Source organism: Psittacula echo (genome assembly GCF_963264785.1).
Source record: "Psittacula echo genome assembly, chromosome: 14".
NCBI classification, from domain to species: Eukaryota; Metazoa; Chordata; class Aves; order Psittaciformes; family Psittacidae; genus Psittacula; species Psittacula echo.
Window position 1 is genome coordinate 6541879 of NC_137750.1, and position 26339 is coordinate 6568217.

Here is a 26339-nt window from a genome sequence, read left to right on the forward strand (position 1 = left end):
CCCGGCCCCGCACGCACACACACACACACAAGGGGAGCCCCCGGGCGCGCCCCCGATGGCGGCCACGCGCGCGCGCTCCCGCCTTGCCGCCCCCCCCCCCCATCGCCGCGTGCGCGCCCCCCGGCAGCGGGAGGGAGGGGGGCGGGTAGTTTGAGGGGGGCTCCCCAAATTCCCCACCAGCCAATGGGAAGTGGGGGGCGGGGCTTGATGGTGGAGGTGGGGGCAAAAGGGTGGGAGGCATTGTCTGCGCGCGACCCCTCCTCTTCCTGCGCGCGCGGGAGGAGCGGGACAATGGGGAGGGGGGACCGGGCTTTGTGCCGGGGGGGTGACCGGGAGGGATTGGGGGGTGTCCCGCTTCCGCAGCCGAGGATCCCTCCCAGGGACCGAGCGGCTGTGGGGGAGCGCAGGCCGGGGTCGGGGGCAGTCCCTGCTGGTCCCCGCCGTGCCGGAGCAGGCGGCTGTGGCGCGGCTGTGTTTCGGGTTCTGATTCGGTTCTGGTTGTGGATCTGGTTCGGGGTCTGGTTCTGGTTATGAGCTGCAATATAATAAAGCGTGTTTCCGCGGGGGGTGGCGGTACTGGTAAACATCTTCTAGCCGGGTCAGACCCGGGCTTGGAGACAGCGGTGGCTTGACCCATTATCCTTCCCTGCTGCCCAACCGGGCTAATGAGCCAAGCGGTGCCGGCAAACGGAGCTGTTACCGAGCCAAGCCGTGCCGGTGAATCAAGCTATGCTGGCAAGCTGAGGCGTGCTAAAGAACAGAGCCGTGCTACTGAACGTGCCGCGGCTGTGACCCCGCCGCAGACCCGCACGCCACCGGGGCGTGCGAGGCAGCGTGAGGACCTGCTACCCGGCGGTTGTGCGCGGTGGGCGTGGAGCGATGAAATATGGTGCATGGAAGAAGATGAGTCAGCACCTCGGGGAGTTGGCAGCCGCCGGCTCGCAGCCCGCCGTTAACCGTGCCGGAGCCAGCGGGGAGTGAGCTGCCGGTGTGCTGGTGGCGTCGCGGTGGCTGTGGTGGCCCGGGGCTGAGCGGGACCTGGATGGCGATGGGGTGTCCTACACGCGGGGCCTCACGTGGAACCTGGGCAGCACCGTCTCCGGTAAGCGATGCCGGGTTTAGGAAGGTGCTCTGAGCTCCAGGCTGCAGGCAAGCATGTCACTGCTGGGGACCTCCGGCATGATGGAGGGGGAACAGTAGCTTGGGTACCGTAGTGGGGCTGCCTTGGGGTCCGCAGGGCAGTGGGTGTCCCTGGTGTGTCCCTGCGGTGCTGCTCAATGCCAGGTAATTGTCTGAGGTCAGGCACTAGCTCTCTTTACTGTTTTCCTGTTGCAATTACTGCGGCTGTTTGCTGACCAGGAGAAATGTTGGAAGCATTTTGTTACCCAAAGTTGATTTGGAAATGTAGCCCTGTGCTTTCCCTTTGGAGTTAATTCACCTTCTGTCAGCCCTGCTCTTTGTGTGCTGCTCGTCTTAATGTCAGTAAAAACCCGTGGGCAACCTTTCCTCTGCATGCAGAAGCAGCGTGTGGGCACAACACCGTTCATGGCAGCTCTGGGACCAGCCATGCCGAGTGTGTGGAGCTGGCCGGGGTCTGGATGCTGGTGCTGGGATGAGCACCACTGGGAGATGAGGCCCGATTTGGGTGGGTGCTGGCATTCCTGAGCTCCCATGAGGATAGAGGAGTAGAATAGCTCATCTCTTCCTTCCTGTAGCGAAGAGGAAGAGGTGGTGTGAGCAGAGGGGCTCTGTTCTCTGTGCCTGACATTGGGGTCTCTTTGAGGACCGAGTGTGTGCTCAGGGCTGGTGCCTGGCACGGGGCTGTTTCAGCAGCTTCATCCCCACCATTTGTGCTCAGCCTGAGTGGTTCTTCTCCAGCAACACCCCATCTTTCTTTCATGCCTCTGTGTCAGTGAGGACACAAGTCCCCTTTTAACCTTGTTGTGGAAAAAGGACTGTGCTGCTCCATGGGCTGGAAATCCCATTACATCCCTGGGGTTCATGGTGACTGGTCCCAGTGGGCACATGGGCCGTGGTGGGCTCCTGCTTCCTGCCGGCTCTCCCCAGCTGGGAGCTGCCCATTACTTTGTGTAGTTTGAAAGCTCGATATGATGGCTGAGGTGGAGCTGGTGTTTCCTCTAACACAAAGCACACTGAGCCCAGGCTGTGTCTGTTCTGCTTTCTCAGGCTGATCCCAGGTTTCCTGAGATTTGATGTCTTTAATGGAGCCTTGTGGTGAAACAAAAAAATCTCACTTTTTCTCAGAAAAGGGGAAAGAAAGAAAACAAATTGATGTGAGCTTTGGAAAGCCCAGACTCGTGGCTTTGGAGGTTTACACAGACAGGCAGTGAATACAAAGCCTGCATATGTTTCTGTGTCGGGATCTCGTGAGTTGTTGCATTGTGGCTCAGATCGTTTGATGTTGGGCTCAGCAGTGACCAAGTGAGTGCTGCTGCCCACCCCTTCCAACACCGGGGGTGCCGGTCCCACTGCCCGGCTTCCTCAGTGCCATTGCAGGATGTTTTAGTGATGAAAAGATATAAAGTTGTCCATGAATGCTTTCTGCCCAGCTCTGCCTCCTGCTGCTGCTGGGCAGAGCTCCTGGGGAGATGCAGGAGGAGATGTCCGTTACTGCTGCTGCTCCACATGTGAGCAGTGATGGGCTGAGCTCTGTGCTTCCATCCAGGGAAACTTGGGAAGAGACCGTAGATAACTTGGCTGCCATGTTCCCCACTCCAGCTGAGGTAGGTGACAATGGAGCCAGTTAACTTGGCAGTTGCAGAGAAAACCTTTGGAGTCCTAAAAAAACCTCAGGCTCAAATCCCTGAACTAATCCAGTGGAACAAGATTTGTAGCTCTTCCCAGGTATGCTGGACATCCCAGGAATGCTGTGTAACCTGTGCTATGCTGCTAGCAGGGGGCTATCATGCTGAGGGGAGATCTGCTGTTGGAGGAAGGTGTCCACCCAAGGATCAGACCTTCCCGTTAGGACTGGGGCTTTCATTGCAGGGTTTGGAGTGCGCATGCCGAGCAGGGCTGCAGTAGCGAGGGCCCATCCGGTTGGGATTTACAGCAGCACTGGGTGACACAGGTGCTCCCTGAGGTGTCTAGAGCAATGGGCTGTGGCCAGGGAGGCACAGGGGGGCTCGAGAGTGTGGCCACCCCCTGGGACCTCTGTCTTTGTGCCTGGTCCCCACAGGAAAAAGGAGCGTGCCAGGGGCTTCCCTCCTGTGCCACCAGCTTGGGGCTGCCTGGGTGAGGGATCACAGCACTGGGAGGTTCTGAGGGAATGCCAAGTGCATGTGATGTGCCTGGCTCCAGAGCATGAAGCTGAGGCCACCGTGGCCATGTTGCTGTGGGCAAATGGTGGTTATTTTCCCAAGGCAGCAGCAATTGAAGCACAGGGATCTGTTTGTCATTTGGGCACTGCAGGTGGGATGAAGCTGTGCAGTGTGTGGGATGGGATGACCAGAGAGCACATCATGTGGCAGTGGGAATTGTAGGGGCACATACTACCCCCAGACTGGGCATTTCAGGATGCAGCAGTTTTCCTGCAAGAGCTGTGTGTGCTATAAATAAATATGTGTGTGTTTGTGGTTACGTTACCATCTTGGAGCAATTGGGACCCCTGGGCAGCAAGAGTCTTTCCAGTGCAGGAAAAAGAAAGGGAAGCAAATGGTGTGGAAATGCATAGCAAATTGGGCTGCAAGACGCAGCAGGGCTCTCCCCACTGTGTGACCCCCAGCTCCAGGAAGGGGAATGAATTATTTGGGGGCAGGAAGGCGGAGGGAGATGCAGTATTGCATGGAGTGGGAATCTCTGCACAAACCAGCGCTGGGTCTGCCGGAGAGACCAGGCAAGGCTTTGTCGGTTGGGCAAATGTTTGGTGGAAATGTGACACAGTGAAAGTGCACTAGGTGAGAGATGGAAAGGAAGGGCTGGGAAACTCTTTAAGGCCTTTGTAAGGCTTTAAAACCTGACAGGCTTTTCTTGAACTGGACAGTGTCTTCCAGAAACTGGGGGGTTGTGAGGCTAAACATCCTCATCCCACGGTGAAGGATCTGTCTCACCCCTCCAGCCTGGGATGTGAAGCATCTGCATCCCGGGGCTGTGTTGGAGGAAAGGACCAGAAGATGGAAGCGAGTGTGTGATGTGGCTCTCCAGGGCATCACTTGGTGCAGCCCCGGGGCTGCAATGGGTGCCGAGCGCCGGGAGCACCCCGGGGCCAGCGGCTGCCCGAGGTGGGTCCTGGACTGTGTCGCAGGAGAGGCTGGGTTCTCCCGTGGGAGCCATCGGGGCCGTCGCACTGGGACCCGGCGGAAGCTGATGGCCCCGGGCGAGCGGCGAGTTCGGGGAGATGCTCACCCCCGCACCCCCGGCAGGTACCGGGCTCTCCCGGGAAGAGCGCGGCTCGGGAGCCCTCGCCCGCCGGCTGCCGGTACTGCACCGGTATAGCCGGCGATACACCAGTAGCGCACCGATACTGAACCGGTATTGCATCGGTGTAGCCCTAAAGACGTTTGGAGTACAGATCTTGGAGTGCCCTGTTCAAAGCTCCCTTTTTGTTGCTCCCCCTGCTCCGAGCAGCAAGGTACATCTGTGATTTCCTGGACAACGGGAATCTTCCTGGCAGGGGTACAGCAGGTTAGTTCTTCAACTGAAGCAGTGCCTACTCCATAGAGGTTTTGCTGTCAGAGCCCTGTTTCACTGAAATGCTGCCTGCTGAATCCGGAGCTGAATTTCCATCCACAGCTGAGGCAAACCCCAGCTGTCAGGTAGGATTCCTGTTAGGAGGTTTGTTGGTCACTACAAACTCCGTGTTACCTGCCTGGGGCTGGGAACTAGGATGCGACCGTCCCTATGAGCATCCTGCTCTGTACCAGTTGCATCCGACTCTGGGCACACAGTGAGCTTTGGCACATGGAGCCTGGCAAAACTGGGTGACAAGCTCTGCGGGACTGGAACTGGATAAGCTTTAAGGTCCCTTCCAACCCAAACCAGTCTGGGAGTCTATAGGGCAATTGCTGCACTATTATTATTGCTGTATTTGCAATAGCATCTGCAACGCTGGCCCCTGTGCTCCCCTTTCAGAGCCTCGCCATGGTTCTGTACCGGGCTCAGTGTGTGCTGCAGGACTGACCCCCACCCCCAGCACGGTTTCAAGCCAAACATTTTCTTCCTGTTTTCCCAAGTGCGTCTCCTGTTTCATGGGCTGGTGAAGGCGATGCGGGAAGGAGCTGAGCAAGTCTCTATGGCAACAGATGTTTATCGAGCCCATGAGATGAGGCACAGGGCTGGGGAGCTTCAGCCTCTGGGATGGGGTCCAGGGAGCTGCCCCCATAATGCCCCACGGAAGAGCCAGGACCAGTGCTGGGATGGGGGCATCCTGCAGATGGGTATTTCCCATTTTTCTCCACAGCTGTAAGGGATAGCAAGGCAGGCAGAATGGTGCTGAGGACACCCAGGGCTCTTGGGGCAGGGACTGGAAGCACTCATTGACTTTGGGATCCCTCCAAGGCTCCCAGGCTGGGAGTCTGCCTTTGCCCAGTGCCATTTCCAGAAGGCTCCTGGTGCTTTCAGACAAATACATCTAATTGCTTTGGGTGCTCAACATGTTTTAATTGTCCCTGGTCCAACCCACACTGGTTGGACAGGGCTTGGAGCAAGCTGCTCTAGTGGAAGGTGTCCCTGCCCGTGGCAGGGGGTTGGAACTGGATGAGCTTTAAGGCCCCTTCCAACTCAAACAAGTCTGCTATTTTATACCTTGAGCCAATGGAGAGGTTGGGGTAATGCAGACCTTGTCAAGGTCAGACTGGGCATCAGCATATCCCAGTGAGAACCCCAAAGCTTGGGAGAGGCATCTCCCCTGGGATTCAGTCATCTGTGAGGAGCATGAATCACTAATTTGGGGAGGTTTTGGGAACTTTGCAATTATCTGAGACCAGGAGTCATTGTGTTCATGATCCACATCCTTCTTCATCTTCTCTGGTAGAGTTGCCTAGAAGCTGGAGGCTGCCAAGAAAGGGGAGAGCACAGCACTGCATATGGATTTCAGGTACATGCAGCCTGTGGGTATCATTGGGAATGCGCCATGCTGAAGATGGGATTGGGAATTACTTGTCCTGATGGTCTCCAGTCACAGTGAAGGCACGGAGCAGACTGACAGTGTCAAGGCCAACCTGGGCAGTAAAAATCCCTCTGTTGGGGTGCACAGGGTTTGCTGTGTCACCGGGAGTGGGAAGTGCTTTCATAGACGGGCAAACCACAAAGGAGCGGGACAAGTGCCTGCCTGGGTAGGAGCACCCAAGGGCTCCTCTGGATGTCCGCCAGCTCAGTTACCTCTGGTGGGCGTCAGCGTTTTCCTCCCCAGCATCCCAGCACCAGAGCGATTCCCAGCACCACCGGCAGGTCCCGCTCTGGCGGCAGAGGAGCACTGGAACCTGGAGGGGGGGTCAGCGTTAGCCTGGAGCCAGGAGAGCGGCAGCGCTGTGGCCCACTCACACCCGGCTTGTGCGGGGAATCGGCACCCGCAGCCGCCCGCTCTGCAGGGGGAGCGCAGCGGTAGCGGCGACCGCCAGGGGTCGCTGTTCCCGCGGGAATCCCGGTGGAGCAAGACCGGTGCCCTCGACCCGCTCCAGCGCCACGGACTCACACTGCGCGGGTCCATAAGTGCCCATGGACCCACGCACACAGCACAGCCCGTGCCACAGCTCCACTCCTGCAGCGTGGCCGGTGCCATGTCCCCATTCACACAGCATGTCGGTACCGTGGCCCTACTCACGCAGCATGGCCTTGATGGGCTCCAAGGAGCCGTCGTGGGGCTCGGGGATGATGCCCAGCAGCTGGCAGAGGAGGGCATAGACGTTGACGCTTTCAAAGGGCTCCACCACCAGCCCCTGCTTGAAGGCTGGTCCCACAGCACGGAAGATGGTTTTCATGTTCATGGCCTCGTTGTCAAAACCGTGTTCCCCTTTGTTGAACTGGACCTTGTACCTCTGAAAGGAAGAGGGAGGATGTGAGTGCTCAAATCCCCAGCCTCCAGCTAGGTGCTGTCCTCCATGCCATGTTTCCCAGCCACTGGGTTTAACACTCCAGTTTCTTTCAGTTTTGGAAGTCTGAGGAAGTTTGGAAGCTGGAGGGTGCTGCCCAGACACAGCTCTCGGGCAATCACATCTTGCAAGTTCCCTCCCTAAATGTCAGGGCATCCAAATTTTGGTGTATTGAGGAGCTTCGCAGGGGGAAGCTGCCTTTGGGACTTCTCTTCATGCCAGGTTAGGAGAGGACCCTGCAACTGATATTCTATGTTCATGCAAGTCCTGCTCCAAGACTTCTGGACCTTTTGTCTTCTGAACAGAGAAGATCTTTACACAGAGCGGGAATTGCCATGTGGTTATAGGGAGATGAATCAATGGAGTGTGAGTATTGGGGTGCTATGAGAAGGACAGGAGGAAAGAGGCAGATCCCCACAAGACAGTAAGATGTGTCTGTGCATATGTCTTACCCCATGGATCACATAGCCCGGATCACTGTACAGCAGGAGCGGGGTGATCCGAGAGTGGTTGGCATAATGGAATCTCCTTGGGAATTCCGCTTTCTTGTACACGTGGAGGTTTGGGTGGGCATTTTTCAGGACTGAGTACACGTGCTCTAATTTTCCTTCTTTTGGCACCAGGAGTCCATTGGGTCCATAATCTAAGAGCTCGAACTGGATGTCTTTGAAGGTGAAGTTCTCTACGGTCTGGATGTGAATCTCATTGGTCTTTATGACAGTCTCCATGCCGTGATCAGATGTGATGATGAGGTTGAGGTTTGACTCCAGGCCGCTCTCCCGGATGCGCTGCCTCAAGTAACCAACGGTTCTGTCCACCTGCCTGACCATGTTTTTCCTCTGTGTGGATTCGGGGCCATACTTGTGCCCTGTGGAGTCCGGCTCACCAAAGTAGAGGGCGATGAAGTCGAGGTTGTTCACCGTAAACCATTCCATCACCGTGTCAATGTTCTGCCTCCAGTTGGTTTCATTGCTGTAGTTGAACAGGAGGGGCTCCACCAATTTCATATTCACTTCCTCCCCTTGGTACTTTGCTTTTCCTCCAGGGAAATAGATAGAGCCTGTCTTTAAACCCTGTTAGTAGAGACATTGCACAAACTCACCTGAGCTCACCCTGCAGCATCATCTCCATCTATCAGTGCTACCACCTACTAATATGGTTAGTTCATTCAGCCCCCTAATGTCTACCTCTGCCTCTAATGAGGTTTTCTCGTTCATTGCCAATTAAAAGTGATTAATTGGAAGTTCTGCCCTTCCCAGAACTCCTGCCTGTTGGTTTCTCACTACGTTGATAACACTTGTTATAACTTTGAACACACTGACCCGTTTGTACCTCTCATGGACTCACCGGCTCTTGGCCATGAGGGTGTTCAGGTGTGTTTTACTCCAATCAATAAGTGCTCACCCTGAAACCAGTGGAGACCATTTGGCAGGTAAATACAGGCAAAGGGACATGTCTTGGGCCAAGCCTCAGGTCCTGTCCTGAAGCCAGGTGCAAAGCCTAAGGGGATCTAGGACAGCCTTGCTGCGGTTCTGGCTCCTGGTCCTCCCTAGGGAGTTAGCTGAGGTTCCTTTAACAGCAGAAGAATAACCTGTTCTATTAATGTCTTAATAAAGCTGAAACAAAAATATTCCTTTTCGCTATTTTTAATAGAATGATCATAATTATTCCTGTGGTGTCTGGGGCTTCCAGTTCCTGCAGGTCTCATTACCTGCTGTTTGCAGGAGGTATCAGCTCATGGCCACTGGGGATGGAGGCTCGCCTGCAGTTTTTACTGCAGGAGGCTCCATCGCGCAGGGCGGTGGGTGCAGGGCAGGGGCTGCACTTGCCTGTCTCTGTGCTGTGATCCAGATGGGCAGGCTGCCGTTGTCCCACCAGCTGTCCACCCCTTGTGTGCTGTGGTAGGGCAGCTTCTGACCCGTGCTGGTGTTGAACCACATGTTGTGGATCACCCCGTGGTTCTCCAGGTATCTCCCTGTGGGGAGAGATGGGGTGAGTGGGGCTGAGGATGGGGGGGGGTTCTGCCTCTCCTTCACCTCCCATCTCTCCTTTGGTCTCCTTCCCCCTATGCCTCGTACCAGGTGGGGTTCCCAGGGCAGGGAATGATGCGTGGGGGTGCCTGCTCCTCACATCAGGGGTTGATGTCAGGCAGGTCTCATCTGCACCCCAAGCACCCCTGAAGGTACTGGTGCTGCCTATGATTGCCCCTGCCCTTCTCAGCATGGATGAGGCTCCCCATTATCCTGTGTCTCACTAATGGCTTTGGCGTTTTGCTCTCTCTGCTGCTCACAGTCTGTGAGGTGGGCATGCAGTAGAAACTCCCATTAGAAATGGCAGACTTGCACTTTGTACTGTTATATTTCATGCCATTATTATTATTCTGGTCCTGAAGACTCCAGTTACTTGTGCACCATATCCCCATCCTCCCTTATATTGACAGTTCCTCCCTGCCTTTTCCCATCAGCAGATTTCATTAGCATGTTCCACTCTTTTATGCCAAGGTTATTAATTACAATCTTAAATAAGATTGGCTCTGAAATCGATTCCTCAGGAATTCCCCTGTTGCCCTCCCTGCAGCCTGACAATCTCCTCTCAGCATCACCTGCCCTCCTCTCCCCCATACCTCCCATATTAGAGATTTTGTATGAATCTTCATCTTCTCCATCTTAACTAATGATTTCCCATGTGCCACTGGATCAAACACATTACTGAAGTCCGGAAAGATTACATTTAGAGTGTCTCCCTTGTCTCAAAAATAATTTGTCTTACTGAAGGAGGCTATGGGCTGGGCTGGTACTGTTTACCTTTGAAGAATACAGGTTCAGTTCTATCCCTTCTGCAGCTATTGCCTTGTCGCTCCCTGAGTGGGGAATCTGGGTTAGGACAGTATTGTATGGAATGTTACGTTGTGTTGGTGCCTTTGTAATTAGATTTGAGTGTTTGCAATGTTGTAGCATGTGTTGTACTCAGATATGTACACGGATTAAAGGCTATAGATATTTGGCACCTATATAATGTACGTATTGTAGGTGTACTGATAAAAACAAAGGGAGGACAGTGCAGGAGAGGCTAATTTGTGTCAGAGCTCAGCACTAATGCTTAAAGCAAAGGAAGCCTCAGGCTGCTTCAATTGTACTTTAATCTTGTTTGTGGCTCTGGCAGATAGGGAAGTAGAAGTAAACTTTAACTGCAGCTATCCTGGAACAAAAGAGAAGGAAATCACAGAACCACAGAATGGTTTGGGTTCAAAGGGACCTCAAAGCTCATCCAGTTCCAACCCCCTGCCTTGGGCAGGGACACCTCCCACTAGAGCAGGTTGCTCCAAGCCCCATCCAACTGGGCCCACCTCTCCAGCCTGTTGAGGTCCCTCTGGATGGGACTAAATGGGATGGAGAAATGTCTCACATGCAAAAAGGGTGTCTGGGAGCTGCAAGTGAAGACCCCAGCCTATGAACAGGACTGGATGAGCAGAGGTGCCACTGAGAAATGAAGCAACCTGTAAAGACTCTAAATCCAGTAACAACTGACGGGCACCCAGCTCGAGCTGCTGATCACATGCATTAGGAGTAAATCTATGCAAAAGAGTTAATCTGATACGTTGCTAAAGCAAAACTGAAGGTGAGCCCTATTGGGATGGCCTCTGTAATTCCTACCATGGTTTAGGTGGCAGCTGCATAATTCCTACAGCATCTGGTGCTGTTTACCTGTGCTAAATACAGGTTCAGCTCTACCACACTCTGCAGTAGTTGTTGCCTGGTCTCCATTCTACAGCTTCTCACGCTGCTGACGCTGGGTGGCTGCTTGACTTCATGTCCTTCACCGATGCCCAAGCCTCAAACCTGCCCTTCCCCAACCTGCGCTGCTGCGGTGTGCTTGGGGCTGGGGGCACTCACCCGTCAGTAGTGTGAAGTGGCACGGGCTGGTGATGGTGATGAAGGCAGGAGTCATGTACTGAGCCTTCACCCCCTCTGCAGCCATAGCGTCCAGATTGTGGGTGTCCACATCCTGGTCGTAGTTCCACCGAAAGCCATCAAAGGACACCAGGAGGACTTTGCTGCGGCTGGGTACCTTCTGCACAGGGACACATCTTGCCACAGAAAGAGCAGCAAATAGGAACGCCAGTGAAGGGAACATCCTCATGCCCTTGAGCTGGAACAGCCCAGACATCCAGAGAGCTCCCATTAATACATGTGGGGTGGGACCAAGTTCAGTTCTTATCTAATCTTGCAGTTGCTGATCAGGTGCATGGCTTCAGTCAGCACTTCACATCGGAATGAGCCTCTCTAGTTTTTGTCTAACTCAAGTGCATTAACTTCCATCTCCTTCTGGGTCAGACACTGAGTCTGTCTCCTCCATCAGTGGCGTTGGGTGATCTTCCAGTGATGATGAGAAGAGCTGCTCCTGTGGCAGGAGGCTGCCTGTGTGAAACCTGCCTCCCCACCAGCCCCAGCCACCTCCTTCACCCTGAGCTGGCTCCCTGCAGCCACACTCACGGGTTCTGGTGCCCTGCTCTTGGGTCAGCAGTTCAGCTTCAAAAGGCAACTCACCCCCTCCCAGGGCCGCTCCTCCACCTCCAGAGCGGTGCTCAGAGGTTCCAAAAGGAGCTTGGATTTACCGGAGGTTCTCAATGTGGTTTTGTGGAGCTACACGCTGGGGAAGGAGGCTCTTTCCTGATCCTGGCCGCACCATCAGCCCTCAGTGATGCTTCAGAGGGTGAGCCTGGCTCAGAAGCCTCTGTGTGCCACCACCCAGCTCCTGCTGTCCTGGCTCTGCTGCTCACCATGGGTGACCCTCATCTGCTTATTCACTGATGAGCTGTGCGTTATCAGCATCCCATTTTATCAATAGCTGCTGCTTTATGACTTCTCTGGGGTTTAATCATTGCTGACAACCCATTTCTCAGCTGAGTTTAAGGCTTTTGCGTATGTATGTATCAAAGGCTGCCCTCGTTCCCTAGGGTCTGAGCTCACAGCCTTTGTGTCTTTGCTGATCTCCCTCTGCTCAGGTTCCAGATTTATTCCTTGGTGCTTTGCTTCCTAATTGCCCAACCATCCCCTCCCTTGCCATGCAGAGCCATGGTTTCCCTGGCATTGTCTGGGGTCATTCCTTGGCATTTCTCCCCCAGGGGTGAGCTGGGCAGATGAATCTCAGACACATGCCATTCTCTGTAGACATGAGCATCCCTGAATATTCCCATCTGGACCAGTTCTTCATGGTGCAGCAACATCTCAGTCGCCTCTTCCCCTGTGCTTGTGTTTCCCAGGGACATACAAGGACACTGTCAGAGGTTTGAGTTCACACAACCCGAGCAACCTCCTCTGCCAGCCCCGGTGCTGCAGTTCACTCAAGGAACTATTTTGTTATCAGCGTTTGCTGCCCTGGGTCCAATATTGTCTTTTCAGCAAGGACAGAGGGGCCTGGCAGGCACTGTGGGTTTAAAGGGCTCATATGATAAAGATGTTATCATGTACCAAGCACAGGCAAAGTCCTAAATATTCAGTGTATTGTTCTGAGGTGGGTCAATAAGTGCCCATGCCATTGCTAACAGCACAGGGGAAGTCCTGATAAGTTATTGTGCTCATCAGCTCAGCTGGGAGGGAAGAGGCTAGAGAGGAGGCAGCACTGCTCTAATCTCAGAGGAATATTCAGTAATAGGAGTGTCTCAAGGCCCCTTTTGATATTTGGTATCTGAGAAGCAATAGGCACAGATAAAGCACATCACCTTTGGCCACCCTGCCTGGGGGTGCTGTCAATCTCCAGTTAAAAGGGCTGATGCAGTTTATCTTGCACTAAGGTGCTCATCCCACAGACAGATGTGCCCAAGGGGCTGTGATCACTCCAGGTCACATCTGCACTAACTGGGGAAGGTGGTCCCTGCGCAGGTGTGTTGGGGCTGAGACTGTTGCCCCCCCATGCTTGGGTACCAAATAACTCAGAGAAGACAGATGAAGGGGCTGGAAAATAGAAATCAGGAACCCAGAGAAGTCTCCTGCCACTGGAACTGCTCTGTTTGGCTGGGATCAGGGGCTCAGCCCATTTCCAGCCTTTGGAAAAAGCGATGTGCCCAGCACCCCGTGGGTAAAGCCGCAGCTTCCCTGTGGCTGGTGGGGTCTGTTCAGGGGACGCAGTTCAGCCAGGCAGGACCAGGCCATTTTCCTTCTTTAGTTTTTTACTTTCAAAGGGAAAATCAACCTGCAGGATTCTCAGTGTGGCCACAGCTGCTCCCAGTGATGGGACTGATGATGCCAGGGCCTCACAGCTGAGCCTGGCTGTGGGGAGGGGCTGGGGCTGCTATGAAAGCCCTGTACACGCTCTAGTGCACTTTTGGTGCTGATGTGCTTGAGTGCAGAGGGAGGAAGCACTGGGAATGGGAAGGGTGGCAGAGCCCTGGGTCTGAGCCACTTTGAGAGAGGTAGGATGGATGTTTGCAGGGTCTTTGGGAGGGTGGTGGCTGCTGTCCCTGGGGAAGGACTGAGCTGCAGCCTCCTCCCAGGCATTGGGCAGTGGGAAATAGTGCACTTGAACATAGGGGATATGTTGATGAAAAGCAAGTTGGGTTTTTCTTTTCCTTGCCTTACTGTCCTGCTTGGAGCAGCTTTGCTCTGCAGATCGGTTGCATGGTTCTGGTTGTTAAGGTGTTGTGTATGGAGCTTGTTGGAAAGAGGATGAAGGGAGCGGGAAGATGTCCAGGAGGGTGATGAGAAAGTTGAATAAAGCAGCTGGAGGTGCCCTGGGTTGCTCTTTGCAGTGTGCCTGCCTCCTTCAGCAGTGTGGTATAGCTCAGACAAGGGCTGCATGTCTGCAGTGCTTCTCTTGGCCTCCCGCATGTGACTGCCCCAGAACCGGGGCCTGCGTGAGCTTGTGAGCATCACTGGGATACCTGGAGCTGGGACCTCGTGGTTCAAGTCCTAATGGTGCCCAGGCGAGCAGAGCCAGGAGGAGATCTGCAGCTGGGTCTGAGTGATTGTGAGGGGTGTGTGTGGAGCTGTGGGAGCTGCTGGGGATGGGATGCAGCTGGGGTGGCTGGGTAGAGCTGATGGGTGTGGAGCACCAGCAGGTGATAAAAGAACTGGTAATGGCCTCAAAGCCAGGAGGGGAGCAGCAGGGATAGGGTGGTGGTGTTTGTAACCAAAAGCCAGGAGCAGCTCCAGGCTTGGCTGGAGCCCTGAGGAGAAGGGTGCTCCCGCCGGGCAGCTCGGGAAGGCTGGAAAAGGTGGAAGGAGGTTGGGAAAGAGGCTTTGGCTGCTGCCGGGAGCACTCGAGCGGGGCCTGGGTGTCGGTATCGGAGTTCGGGTCTTATCCCCATGAACCTGCTCCCTCGGACCCCCCCATCCGCTGCAGCACGGGCGTGCGCCGGACCCTGCCGCCAGGTGGCGCCATTAAGCCACCGGCGGGGTCTCGGGGGCGTCCCGAGGGGAGCGGCGGGTCCTGCGGTTGCGGGCGGGGGGTCCCGGTGATGCCCCATCACCCCCTCGGTGATGCCCTATCCCCTTGGTAATGCCCTCTTCTCTTCCGCAGTGCCTTAACCCCTGGTAATTCACCCCTGCCCCAGAGTGTTGCCTGTTGGGTCCAGAGGGAGGGACATGTGAGGAGAGAGCTGGGTTGGGTCTGATGGACACATGGTCAATGCTTGAGGCTGAGCAGGGGCAGGTGATGCAGCACCGTGACCCCCCCATCCCATGCCTGAGTCACCCCCAGTTGGGTCCACTATAGGTCTGCGGGCTCTGGGAAGGGGGATAGTGCACAGCCTGCAGTGGCAGTTGTAGGGTCCTGTGATACATGTGGATGAAACATGTCCTGGGCAAGGAGCAGCCTCCTGGGATCAGGGCTGTGAGTTCAGCCCAGGGGAGAAGGGAGCCTGCCATTGGGTTGCTGCTTTACTCTTCTTCATGGGCGCATACGGAAACTCCACCTAAAGCACAGCCCCAGGGTCAGCAGCAGCTCTGTTTACATGGGCTGATGCAAGACCTTGTTGGGAGGGTGACCTCTTCACCGTCTAGTTTGAAGCTCTTCCATGAGGTGGTCCTTGGGGAGCAATCCAGCACAGAGCTTGAGATGAGGAGAGGGACAAGAACAGAGAGGAAAGACTGGGGTGAGTGAGGCTTTGCTCACAGAACTCCCATGTTGCCTTCTGGGGCTGGTTCCCCCAGCAATGGCCAGTGCCTGAAGTTCACTGGAGCCTTTGATCCACTGCAGAAAGCCACTGGCTCTTGCTCTCCACATCCAAGTGATGTCCCTGGATGATGACGAGGGGCTCTAGTCCCTCTTCCCTGCCAGCTGCAGTCCCATTCCCTCTCATGCCCTCATCACCATGATGAATACCTTGTCCAGAGTCTCGGCACCAGGCTTTGGCCTTGGCCTGGGCTCCTCTTCGTGCTCCTTGTTGGGGATTTGAGCCCAGAGGAGCAGAGTGGGGTCAGGCTCTGCTCCCCACTTGGAACCTTTCCTCTGCTGCTTGATTAAACCCAGCATTGACTGCTCCATCAGAGCCCGGGGCTCTTTCTCAGCTTTCTTAGCTAATGGCTGTGTCTGCCTCCCATTGATCTCAGCTGCAGAGCTCATTGATTAAGTACATTTCTTACTATACTTAATGGCATTTTACTCCTTTCTGTGCTCGCCTTGTGCCAGATGCTCACCCTGTGCTGCTGCCTGCCTGGAGGAGAATTCCTCTGGTCAGAGAGACTGGTCACAGCCTCCTCTGTGCTGGCTCTGCTTGCCTCCTAAGTCACCAGCCTTTCCTGTCCTCCCTTCTGCTTTCCCTGCCTGCCCCATCCTTCTGACCAGGGCAATCTCTCTGCCTTCTGCCTTCCAGTTCTTTGCCCATTGGTCCCTGCTCCCATGCCCCCTCTCAGGTCTGCTTCTCTCTCAAGCAAAGCAAAGAGGCATCCACTGTTCCCAATGCTTCAGAGGGTCTGTGAGCCTCCTGGGCACCCTGTGCTGTACCCTGCCTCTGCACAGCAAATCCTGCCTCTCATTGAGCTGCCAGGGACTTTACACTAAACTCTTTTCCATCCTGGTGATGCCTCCCTCACTGCTGCTCACCCAGCCCTGGTGAGAGGCACTGGCAGGGCACCGTGTTCTCCTTTGCCTTCCCTCAAACACCTCCATACTCACCTCATACCACACAAGCTGTGTTGCCTCACTCTGTGCCTCACCTCCTTTCAACTCCCTTGCATGCATCATTCAAAAGCCATAACATTATTGGGCATGAAATATTTACTTAACTGAGCTTTTTGCAAATATTCTCCTCCATTATTTTTCCTCCTTTTGGGAGCAGGCACTGCTGCTCCTGTGCTCTCAAATGGTTTCTCTTAAATAATACAACAAGAACATATGAACACCCAGTAGCCTTTCTCTTGAAATACCCATAAATATTGCGGTGTCACCAGTCCATTACAGCCCCACCAGGACCAGGGCTTGGGAACACCCAGCAGCACTGGCCTGGCCTGCAGGATCACTTCCCACTGGAAGAGGGACAGATAGGGAAGGAGCTTAGGGGAGGGAGCATAAATATGTGAGATCTGACATGATGCAGAGTATTAATATTAATAAAGAAATGCTCTTTTTGGAAGGGGCATGGGAAGCTTAGCAGAGGGAGTGAAGGACTGAATGCTCCCAGTCTGCTCCCAGTTAGGATGCTGGACCAACTGCTTGGAATGAAATCTGCAGCAGCCAAATGGCTGGTCCTGGGGGGAAAACAGGGTTTCCTTGTGAGATGCAGGTACTGGGAGATGTTTCCCACTGCAGGCAGCAGGATGGGTAGCGCTCAGCACCTCTTAAAGAACAGGATAAGGAACGTCGGGAACTTGAGAAAGCCAGAGAGGGAGGATGTTTGTCTCAGGTAGATGGGAGTGTTGGATGGTGAGTGCATTCTCCTCATGCATGAAGGCGTTTGGCTGCTCACGGCTTTCCCGGGCATGGATTCGTGCTTGGATCCTGGGGGCTCTCCCCACAGCGGGGGTCTGGCTGTGGCTGCGGTAGGCCCCGTCTGGGGCTGCAGCTCCCATGGGTGGGGGGGGCCCGGCTCCAGGCGGTGCGATGGGATGCTCCGCGCGCTCCCGCCTGAAGCCTGGCGCTGTCCGTGGTGCTGACGGCGGCGGCACCCGGGCCCGGTGCGGCCTCCCCGGTGCTGGCCACCCTCCGGCGGAGCGTCCGCTCCGTGCTGGTTCCGCCAGCGCCCGGAGGAGGGAAACGGCTGCCCCAGCCCTGCCGGAAAGGCTTGACTGAGCGCCCCAGTGCTGGCTGAATGCTCACGGGGTGCCTGGGCTTGTTTTCTGTAAGGTGTAAAGTCATCGCCTTGGGAGGAAAAACTGCAAACGGCAGGTAGAGTGAGACTCTTAGTCTGACTCTTAGTCAGATGTTCTTCTCTGTGAGGGTGCTGAGGCGCTGGCACAGGGTGCCCAGAGAAACTGTGGCTGCCTCATCCCTGGCAGTCTTCAAGGCCAGGTTAGACAGGGCTTGGGGCAACCTGGTCTAGAGAAGGTGTCCTTGCCCATGGCAGGGGTTTGGAGCTGGATGAGCTTTAAGGTCCTTTCTAACCCAAACCATTCTGCAGTTCTGTGATTCTTTGAAAAAGCTATCACCACTGCAGTGATAAGAAAAAATAACTGAAGGACCCTGTTCCCGTATATGTGTGTCATCATTCTCACACGATCTGAGCCCCCGGGAACTCACTGCCTCTAAAGAATCAAGTAGTTAAATCAGGCATATTGGAAGGAGGGCCTGAATTTGTGCCCCACACCTAGGAGATCTCGCTTGGGAGCTATTAGTCTGGTATTCCATCTGCCAGCACCAGTGCTGATGGCTGGCTTTTTACAGGAATAATGGGAGCAGCTTAAACATAAAGCTGATGGGACAGGGTGGTGGGAGAACCTCACAGTGTAGGTGGTCGGGTGGCAAAATGGCAGATGAATGTCGCCAAATCAAATGATTAGATGAGAACATCCTTCACTCCAAAACATGAAGCAGATCTTTACTGTGATATTCCCTATTTGGGAAAAGAGACCTCACAGTCGCTGTGGGTAGCTCCATGAAAATGCCATCTCAGTGCCCAGTGTCAGTCAAATAAGGCAAATTGCTTGTTAGTAGTTATTGGGAAAGGCACTGAAGCAGAGGCAGCAGCAGCGCTGCTGGGGTGCGATGTGTCGCAGTGCAAATGCTGAGTGCGGCTTTGGTTGCCCAATCATGAAAAGGAGGTAGTTGAACTAGAAAGGTAAAGAAAAGGATGACGAGGCTGATCAAAGGCACAGAGCAGCTTCTGTCTGAAACTAATAAATTAGCACTCTCTTGGTTAGAAGGGAGACTGTAAAGGTGGTGCAGGAAAGAGTTCTCTAAATTCAGGAGTGGTATAAGGGAAATGGATTTTCACTCTTTCTCATGAATAGGTGGCATCAAATGAAACAACCTGGCAACAGGTTTAAATTGTAAATGAGGAAAAAGGTGCTGCTCTCTTCATGCAGTGCTCAGCACCCCTGGGCAGCTCAGGGACGCTCAGCCCCTGGTGCAGAAGCAATTAGACACCTCATGGAAGGTGGGTGCATCAGCAGGGATTAGGTGCCACGAGCAGCCGCTGCTGCTCTGTCCTTTCCTCTTCTGCAGTAGCTTTATGGCCACCCTGGGACCTACAGGGTCTCAGTGGTCCATGCTGTCAGCCAGCCCAGGCTTAGGACATGCCCCGGTGTCACTGTGGCTGGTTTCAGTGTTTCCCTGTTGCAGTCAAGTGAACAGACTTGCCCTGTAATGCTGGCAAATCCCTGCTCCTCAGGAGCTGGTAATTGATTTCCCTGTTCTCAGTCTCCCCCCGCCCATGGCTGTGCTGACACCTCCCTGCCTGCGCTCCCGTCAGTGGCTGCGACAGGCAGATCCTGGAATTATTGATAAACACTCATTGGGGCTGGAGCCTGGGAAATTGCCAGCAACCCCAGCGGATTTCTCTCTTGCCAGCATCATTTTTCTTGATGACAGCGTGTTCCCAAGTTGGCCGGGGAGGGGGCAGGGCCTCCTGCTAACTTTTTTTGGGTTTATGCATCGGTTCTTTTAAAAGATGCCTGTGAAAAGGAGAGAGGAGAGGCTCGGGAGCTGTTATCTCTGCCCTCCAGTCTGTCCCCAGAGAGCCCTGGGCTGGAAACTGCTCTGAGCTTTTCCCAAGCCCATGTCCGCCCTCACAGCTCAGTTCCTCTCCAGGCTCTGGATTTTTTGATCTCAACATGACAGATCCCTGTTTCTTTCTCCAAATCCTCTATTCCCACAGGCTGTTACCTTGTGGTCTGAGCTGGGGAAGGAGCCAGTGTTAGCATAGGAGCAGGACATCACTGTCCAGAGCTGGGACCATCCCTGAGGAACCAGGTACTGGGAAGTGCTGGTTCTTCCCTCCCCAGGGGGCAAGGATCCGCTCCCACACTTCCCATGGGGTTCTTCCTAGTGCAGTGGGGTTGTCCTGGGCACTGCTTTGTGCCTGGCCTGTGTTGCGCATACGGATGTGTGCGGGGCACTGGGGCTCTGGCTGTTGCTCTTCCTGGAGCTTGAATCATTTTTCTTTCTGCCAGGGCTGCTAATTAGTGGGAGGTTGTGGACTGGGAACAGGGAAATGTCCTTCTGTGGTTCTGGCACTGGAAATAATTAAGCCATTTTTCACCTATGGCAAATCAGATTCTGTCCACATCTTGATTTTATTTTATTTTTTACCTTCCTAGTGTGGGGATGCAATTGGCAGCCCTGGGATTCACAGCCATGTCCAAAGCTTTTCAGTAATCGCCTGGATTTTGTGCTCTCTTGTTAACTGGTTGCTGGTTTCACCTTAGTTTTTTGCTGAAGTTCCTCTGGGAATGGGAAAGGAGCTTGTTTTAGGCAGGCTGTGTTTGCCTCTGATGCTCTTTGGGCAGTGACACAGGATGCTGCACCCAGTGTGGCTCCGCTACAGCCATGCAGCTCTGGAAACATTGCTCAGATCTGGTTCCGTCCCTTTCTTGCCCCGACAACAGGCAGTGCTCTCAGAGAAAGGCTGTTGCCTTTCTCTGTCCTGTTACCCCAGGTTCCCCTGGGCCCTTCCCTTGGTGCACAGGGCACATCCCATGGTGGGTGATGATGGGCAGCAGCTCCTTGGGCCACCATGGAGCAGGAAGCTGCCAGGTCTACCCTCTCTAGGGTCACTGCCTCTTGGGTCAGGCAGCCCTATGGGAGGGGGTTCCTGCCTGCTGGTGTGGGACATGGGACCAGCAGGTATGTGCACATGAGGCACTGCTGCCTGCTTGGGGTGGCTGATCTTGCTCTGTGCCTACCAAGCACATTCCTGCACACCCTGGTGCTCCCAAACCAGCAAACACCCTGTTACAGTTGTCATGGAAATCAGAAAGTGTCTGCTGAGTTTCCCTGTTCCCAGTGGCTCGTACCCCAAGAGCCTCTTGCCGTGGAAGCAGCTCTCACCAGTGGCTGGGCTCTGTGGTTCTGGGGCTGGTGCTGTGATCTGATGCATCTGTCACTGCCAGCCTGGGAACGTGAAGATATTCCCGCCAGTCTGAAAGCTGGGATTTATCAAGGCTGGTCCTGGGGTGCTAGGGGGCTGTCAGGCACCAAAAATTCCCTTACATCATGGGGAGGTGTGTGGGGGGGGTGCTGCTGCCTCTTGGTTGGGGCTGGTTTTTGCATTTTTGTGTGAGTGCCAGAGTGCTGCGAGGTGAGCAGTGGGGCAGCAGCAGGGGGAGCCAGCCCTGGGCATGGGCTGATGGGCTGCAGGGATTGATGGATGCAGATCACATCTTCATGCATTATAGAGCTCTCCCCTCTGCTTGCGCCGCTGGAGGCTGCAGCGGGTGCATGGAGGGTTCTCCAGACTCTGCACAAAGGAAGGGGCTTGAGCATCTTTGCCAGCTTCACCCTGTCCTCACATTTGTCCCTCTGTCTGTCTGTACACTAGTGCATGTGTTTGTGCAGACTGGATTGTTTTCTTCTTTATAATATTTTCTTTTCCCAGTGTTTATGGGCCATAGGATTGGAAGTGAAGCATCTACTTAATTGCTCTCAGGCAAGGAAACGGGTTATAAAGTTGCTGAGGGAAAACACAGATCACTCTGGGGTAAATGCAGGGTAGCAGGGATGATGTAAGGAGGAAGCAGAGAGAGGCTGGGGGTGGGAAGAGATGAGAAGGAAAGAATGGGAAGCGATTGGCAGGCAGTGAGGGGAGCTGGCTTCAAGATGGAATGGCACTTTCGCTGGTGCTGAGGGGTGCAACACTTCCCAGAGGGAAGGCTTTACACTGGGAACACCCCCGGGTTGACTTGTCCACCCTCTCTCAGGGGCTCTGCCTGTACCCTTGGGACTGTGGCATTCACCTCCCTCATGCTGAGCTGCTGGAGCACTTTGTAGAGGGGAAAATGAAGAGAAGGGAGCCCTCCACATGCTGCGCATCACTGGAGCCTCATGGCTGCTGCCCCCTCAGTTCCAAGCTCTTAGCTTGCAACTCTCTTCATCTGCATTGCTTTCTTGTTTCCTTCATTATCTCCCCCAGTCTAACCCTTCACCATGTCATCTCCATTGCACGGCTCCTCCCTCTCCCCGTTTGCCACATTACTGCAGCAAGGACTCACTTTCCCATCTTTTAGTCTCAGTGCCATACATAAAAGCGCTCTGATGGCCACGGTGCGATAGCAAAGACAGAACTTAATTTCACAGCATTTTCATATAATACTCCATAAAACCGAGCAAATTTGCTGGAGTCCAAATCCATCTCATTATACAGAATCATTGAAAGGGAGGCTTTTACATGCTGGGACTTGGTGCTCAACCAGGGGATGGTACAGAAGAGGAGGAAAATAATTAATTAGGTGCTGCTCTGGATCTTTGATCCTGCTTCGCAAGGCGCATTAAATAAAATGCCTGGCTCATGAATACATGCACAGAGCCCTGTTTGTCTGACCCCACTCAGATGATTTTCAGTGAGGCTGAGGTGGGGGGGAGGCATCCTGAGCCTGCACCTCAGGAGGGACACAGAGAGGAGGGGATGTAGCAGATCAGGACACCTCCCTGGGGCAGGAGCAGGAGGCTGCAGTGCCAACTCCGATGGCATGGTTACAAAAAGCAAAGGATGGCTGCAACGCAGGGTGCTGGGGATCGGGATGGGATGAAGGAGCATCCAGCTCCCTGGAGCTCTGCTGCTCCCCTGCCATCCCCCTTGCTCCCAAAGACACTGCTGGCACAGTTGAGAGATCTTAGCCTTGCTTTGCTGGGAGGGGCTTTGGGGCAAGAGCAGCCTGGGGATGGTGCAATGCATGCAGGTCCCTGCAGTGATCCCCATCCTCATCTGATCAGTTTAAGTCTATCCTCTATGTGCGCTTTCAGTCTGCCTGGCAGTGTTTGTAATTGAGCTTGAGATTTGGGTCTATATTCTCCAAGGAATGCCATTTGTGAGAGCTAAAGATGGAGGCTCAGCTATGCTGGGTGGGGGAGCGGGGAGCCTCAAAGTTTGGTTTCATTCACTGCACCCCCAATGTCCTGGTGTGGGAATGAGCCCTGGCTGGGAGATCCATCATGCCTGGTGGATCCCTGCTGCTCCATGGCAGGGTGATGCGGTACTGGGCATGTGGATTGAAAATGCACCAGCAAAGCAGCCCTGCTAGGAGACAGCTCCCTCACCTTGTGCTGCTAATTAATCTCCGAGCACAGAGGATGCTCTCATCTGGTCTTTACTTAATCCGTAACCCAGAAATCCTCAAATTATGTCATTTGCTCAATACAGATGAAATTAATTACTCTGGGAAATAGGCAACAAGTTGCATTTCTGATGTTCCTTATCGTGTAATCAAATCTGCACAGCGCTTCCCGTGCAGCAGTGGGTTTCCTGCAGCAGGCATGAGACACGGAGCGGCAGCACCTGGGAATCTGGCTTAGGGCTGTCTCTTACTGGAAGCCAGTGGCCGAGGCTGTGGGAGCACTGGTGGTGTCATAGCCCAGGCAGGACGGCTGCACTTCCTATCCAGCAGAGCTACCAAGGAGCATTCATCAAGGGCTTAACCCCCTGTTGCTCCTCCTGTGTCTGCCATCAGCATCCCTTGTATTTGGGGTCCCAGATACCCCTTACAGAGCTTCCTGAGAGATCCAGAGGAATGGATTCCCCCCTGGGTTTCTGTGCTGCAGGATGCATTCCTTTGCCTGGTGACTTTGAGGAGGTTGAGGGAAGGTCCTCATCAGGATGGATCAGAAGAGCTGGGTGCAGAATAACAGTGATTTACTCTTTATTGGAGCTATCACAGGGAGAGAGAGCTGGGGCTTGAGACTAAAGCTATGGCTGTGCTGTTGCTGTCCCCATGGATGCTGGCTGTGCAGCTCTGCCAGGGGGCATGGGATGGCCCCGAGCCCTTCCTTCCCTGCTTGTCCTGAGCATTTCTCCCTGGTGCTGGGAAAACCCTTGGAGGTTTTTACTGGAGCCTGTTGTGGGGAGCCCGTGTGCTCCAGCACAGCCACACAGCTCAGAGAGCACTAAAGATGATTCCCAAAGGTATAAAAGCAACATTTGCAGCCCAAGAGTGCTCCCCCTGCTCAGCTGCAGGGCGATGCTCTGCCATGTGAGCTGCTGAGTGCATCCCCAGACATGCTCTGACTGCAGCCCCTGGCTGGAACGGGCTTCCCAGCAGGATGGATGGATCCAGGGCTGTGAATCCCCATTTGCATCAGGATGTGATCTGGGGGATCCCCGGCCCCTTCCCAATGGGCTGTGTTCTGGAGGGAAAGGTTTCCTGTGAGCAGTTAAGGCAGGTACCAGCCTGCACACAACTTGCACGTTAAGAGCGTTTGTAACAAAAAAATCTATATTGGTTGTTTGCTCAAATGGTGGTAATGAATTGAAAAGTATTACAAGGTGCTCGAGGCAGCTCTTCCAAGGCCCATCAGGGCCCCAGCCCCGCGCTCCAGCTCACCCGGGTCACCAGACACACCGAGATCTATTCAGAGAAGATAGAAATGCAATTTCTCTGCCCTATCAATTTAAATAAATTATCTATTAGATTAGCTGCACTTAAAACAAAACAAGAAATCAATCCTCCAGCCTCGACTGCTGTTAAACTGCGTTTTGCACCACTAAACCCACGATTGCTAAAGGGCCCCACTGAAGGAGATGGGATCAACTGCTTGTCCTGCCCTGCCTGAAATCACTGGTAGGTGAGCTCCATCGTGTGCCTGGGCTGATGTGGGCAGCCTGGTGCTGAAGTCAGGTCCAGCTGCTGGAGTTCCCCTGCAATCTTTTGGGATTGCCACCTTGGAAGCACCTGAAGCCCCAGAGTGGTTGGTTGGATGTGTGAGCCCACTGCCCTCAGTTTGCTCCTCTGAGTAAGTGAGCAGTGATTGGTCCTGCCCTGAGTGCAGAGCCAGGGTGCAGGCAGAGAGGGATGGAGGTAGGATGCAGGGATCCCTATGGGGAGCTGGGGAGGGCAGGAGTCCCTGGCAATGAGGATGGGCAGGCTTCTGAAGCAGCGTTTCAGACATGGCTGTTCCCTTTTGTTTTTCTCCTGCTGAAATTGCCGCCTCGTGCAAACCTGCTTTAGCTCCTCAGATAAATTAGCATCCAGGGGATTTTTTTTTCCCTCTTTATTTTGTGCAGTTGCATAAGAGGGAAGAACAGAGGAGCCCAAGCAGCAGATTGCTTTGTAGAGAAGCATGAAACAGCCACAGCCAGAGCTGCTGTCTCCCTGCTGCTGACAGATCTTCTGCATCCAGTGGGATGAAGCTCGTGTGTGATCTCGGATCATCTGGGCGAGCGTGGGCATGACAGACTTGGGGCATAAGGGCAGCGGCGGCTCTTCTGGCATGGCTGGTCCTCTCCTGGTGTCCTAGTCTGCAGGATGGCCAAGCTCAGCGTAGCTCCATCCTTCCCAGGGCATAAAGCTGCTGCTGGTCTCTGCCTCTCTTCCACCTCTCCAAGGGGGTTGAGAAGCCCCTTTGGAAAAAGGCCCAAGGATGCTTAGGATACAGCTGTGCTGGGGAAGCTGCTGGGGCTTCCCACCGGATGCCATTCCCAGTGAGAGGAGGAGGAGGAAGGTATCGGTATCCACTGAGCTGCCTCTCTCCCTGACCTAACCCCATTGATTGGTACCGATCCGAGTCTGATGAGATGCGAGAAGCAATCGATACACCTGCAGCTCTGTGAGTGGATGCAGGGAGGCCTGGGGTGAGGGGATGGTGTTTAACCCTTCCCGATCCCCTCAGGGTTCCTGCTCAGGTCCTGCTGACCAGGATCCCTTGAAAGGAGACTGGGAACCAGAGCCCTGGTCCCTCCCGGCCCCCCATAAGCTCAGTCTGATAGAGCCCTGCTCAGGCTCAGCTGCATCAGGAGGGGGAGCAGTGATGGGAGACCCTTCACTGGGCAGGAGATAAGGAACCAGGTCTGCGTCTGGGAGGAACTGAGAGTGAACTTTGTGGTGGTGTGTGGACCTAAGGCACAAAGGTCCCCCCCCGACCTTGTTATGGTGACAGAGATGGAGTCTCCTCTAGCAGGGAAAGGCTTTTCAGCTGCATTAACAGCCTGAGATCTGATGGGGAAGATGAGGAAAATCCATCTCCTCCATGTCCCTCACCTGAGGCTCCATCAGGCTTGCCACAATTAGGAAAATTCACTTCGAAGGCTTCATTTGTAACACACCAACATGTGAGGGAATGTTCAGCCCAGAGGGAAGCAGGGGAGGAATTTCAGCTGCCTCTCATCTTTCATCATTTGCCTTCTCCTGCTCCTATCTTGGCAGCCCCAGTATTTTGCTTTGTCTCCTTCAGGTGACTAATCATTAGACTAATTAGTTGCTAATCAATGTTTAATTAAAACTTAGTTGTTAATTACTGGTGGTGCTACTGTAGGTTGGATATGAAATGTTCTAAAAGCAGTTTTGGGGGCAGTCTGTGGGAATCGGGCCTCCCTCCTTCCCTCCACTGTGGGATGTTCCAGTTCAGGTCCCCTCTGTGGGTGGCTGCTTTCCCACCTCAGGAGCTGGGATGAGGCTGCAGGAATATGGCAGCTGACAGCATCACTGCATCCTGCTGTTAGGAGCTGGACCATGGTGCTGGTGGCTCTGGAGCATCCCTGATGCTGTCCCATGGGGATGGAGGTGCCTGGGCAGCTCCAGGCAGTGGGTGATGCCAGGGATGTCCCTCACAGTTCCCTGCAGGGATGGGAAGCAGCCAAAGCAAGATCCCAGTACCCTTCCCAGGGCTGTGAGCCCCTTGCATGGTGGGCCCCAGCTTCGGGTGCTCTGAGCACTAAGGATGCTGATAAGCATCCAACCAAGTGCTGCAGTGGTTTAGCAACTGTCTCCA

The 26339-nt window shown here is 54.3% G+C and overlaps 1 protein-coding gene across 1 annotated transcript; it reads right to left on the minus strand.

The window, feature by feature from the left end:
- Positions 1 to 6773: 6773 nt before the first annotated feature.
- Positions 6774 to 11183, minus strand: ENPP7 (ectonucleotide pyrophosphatase/phosphodiesterase 7; the record flags this gene model as incomplete). The annotated part of the gene is made up of 4 exons (XM_080629641.1): positions 6774 to 6995; positions 7502 to 8122; positions 8879 to 9024; positions 10943 to 11183. 4 exons carry the CDS (start codon positions 11181 to 11183, stop codon positions 6774 to 6776), a joined length of 1230 nt encoding a protein of 409 aa, XP_080485767.1.
- Between the last annotated feature and the right edge of the window lie 15156 nt (positions 11184 to 26339).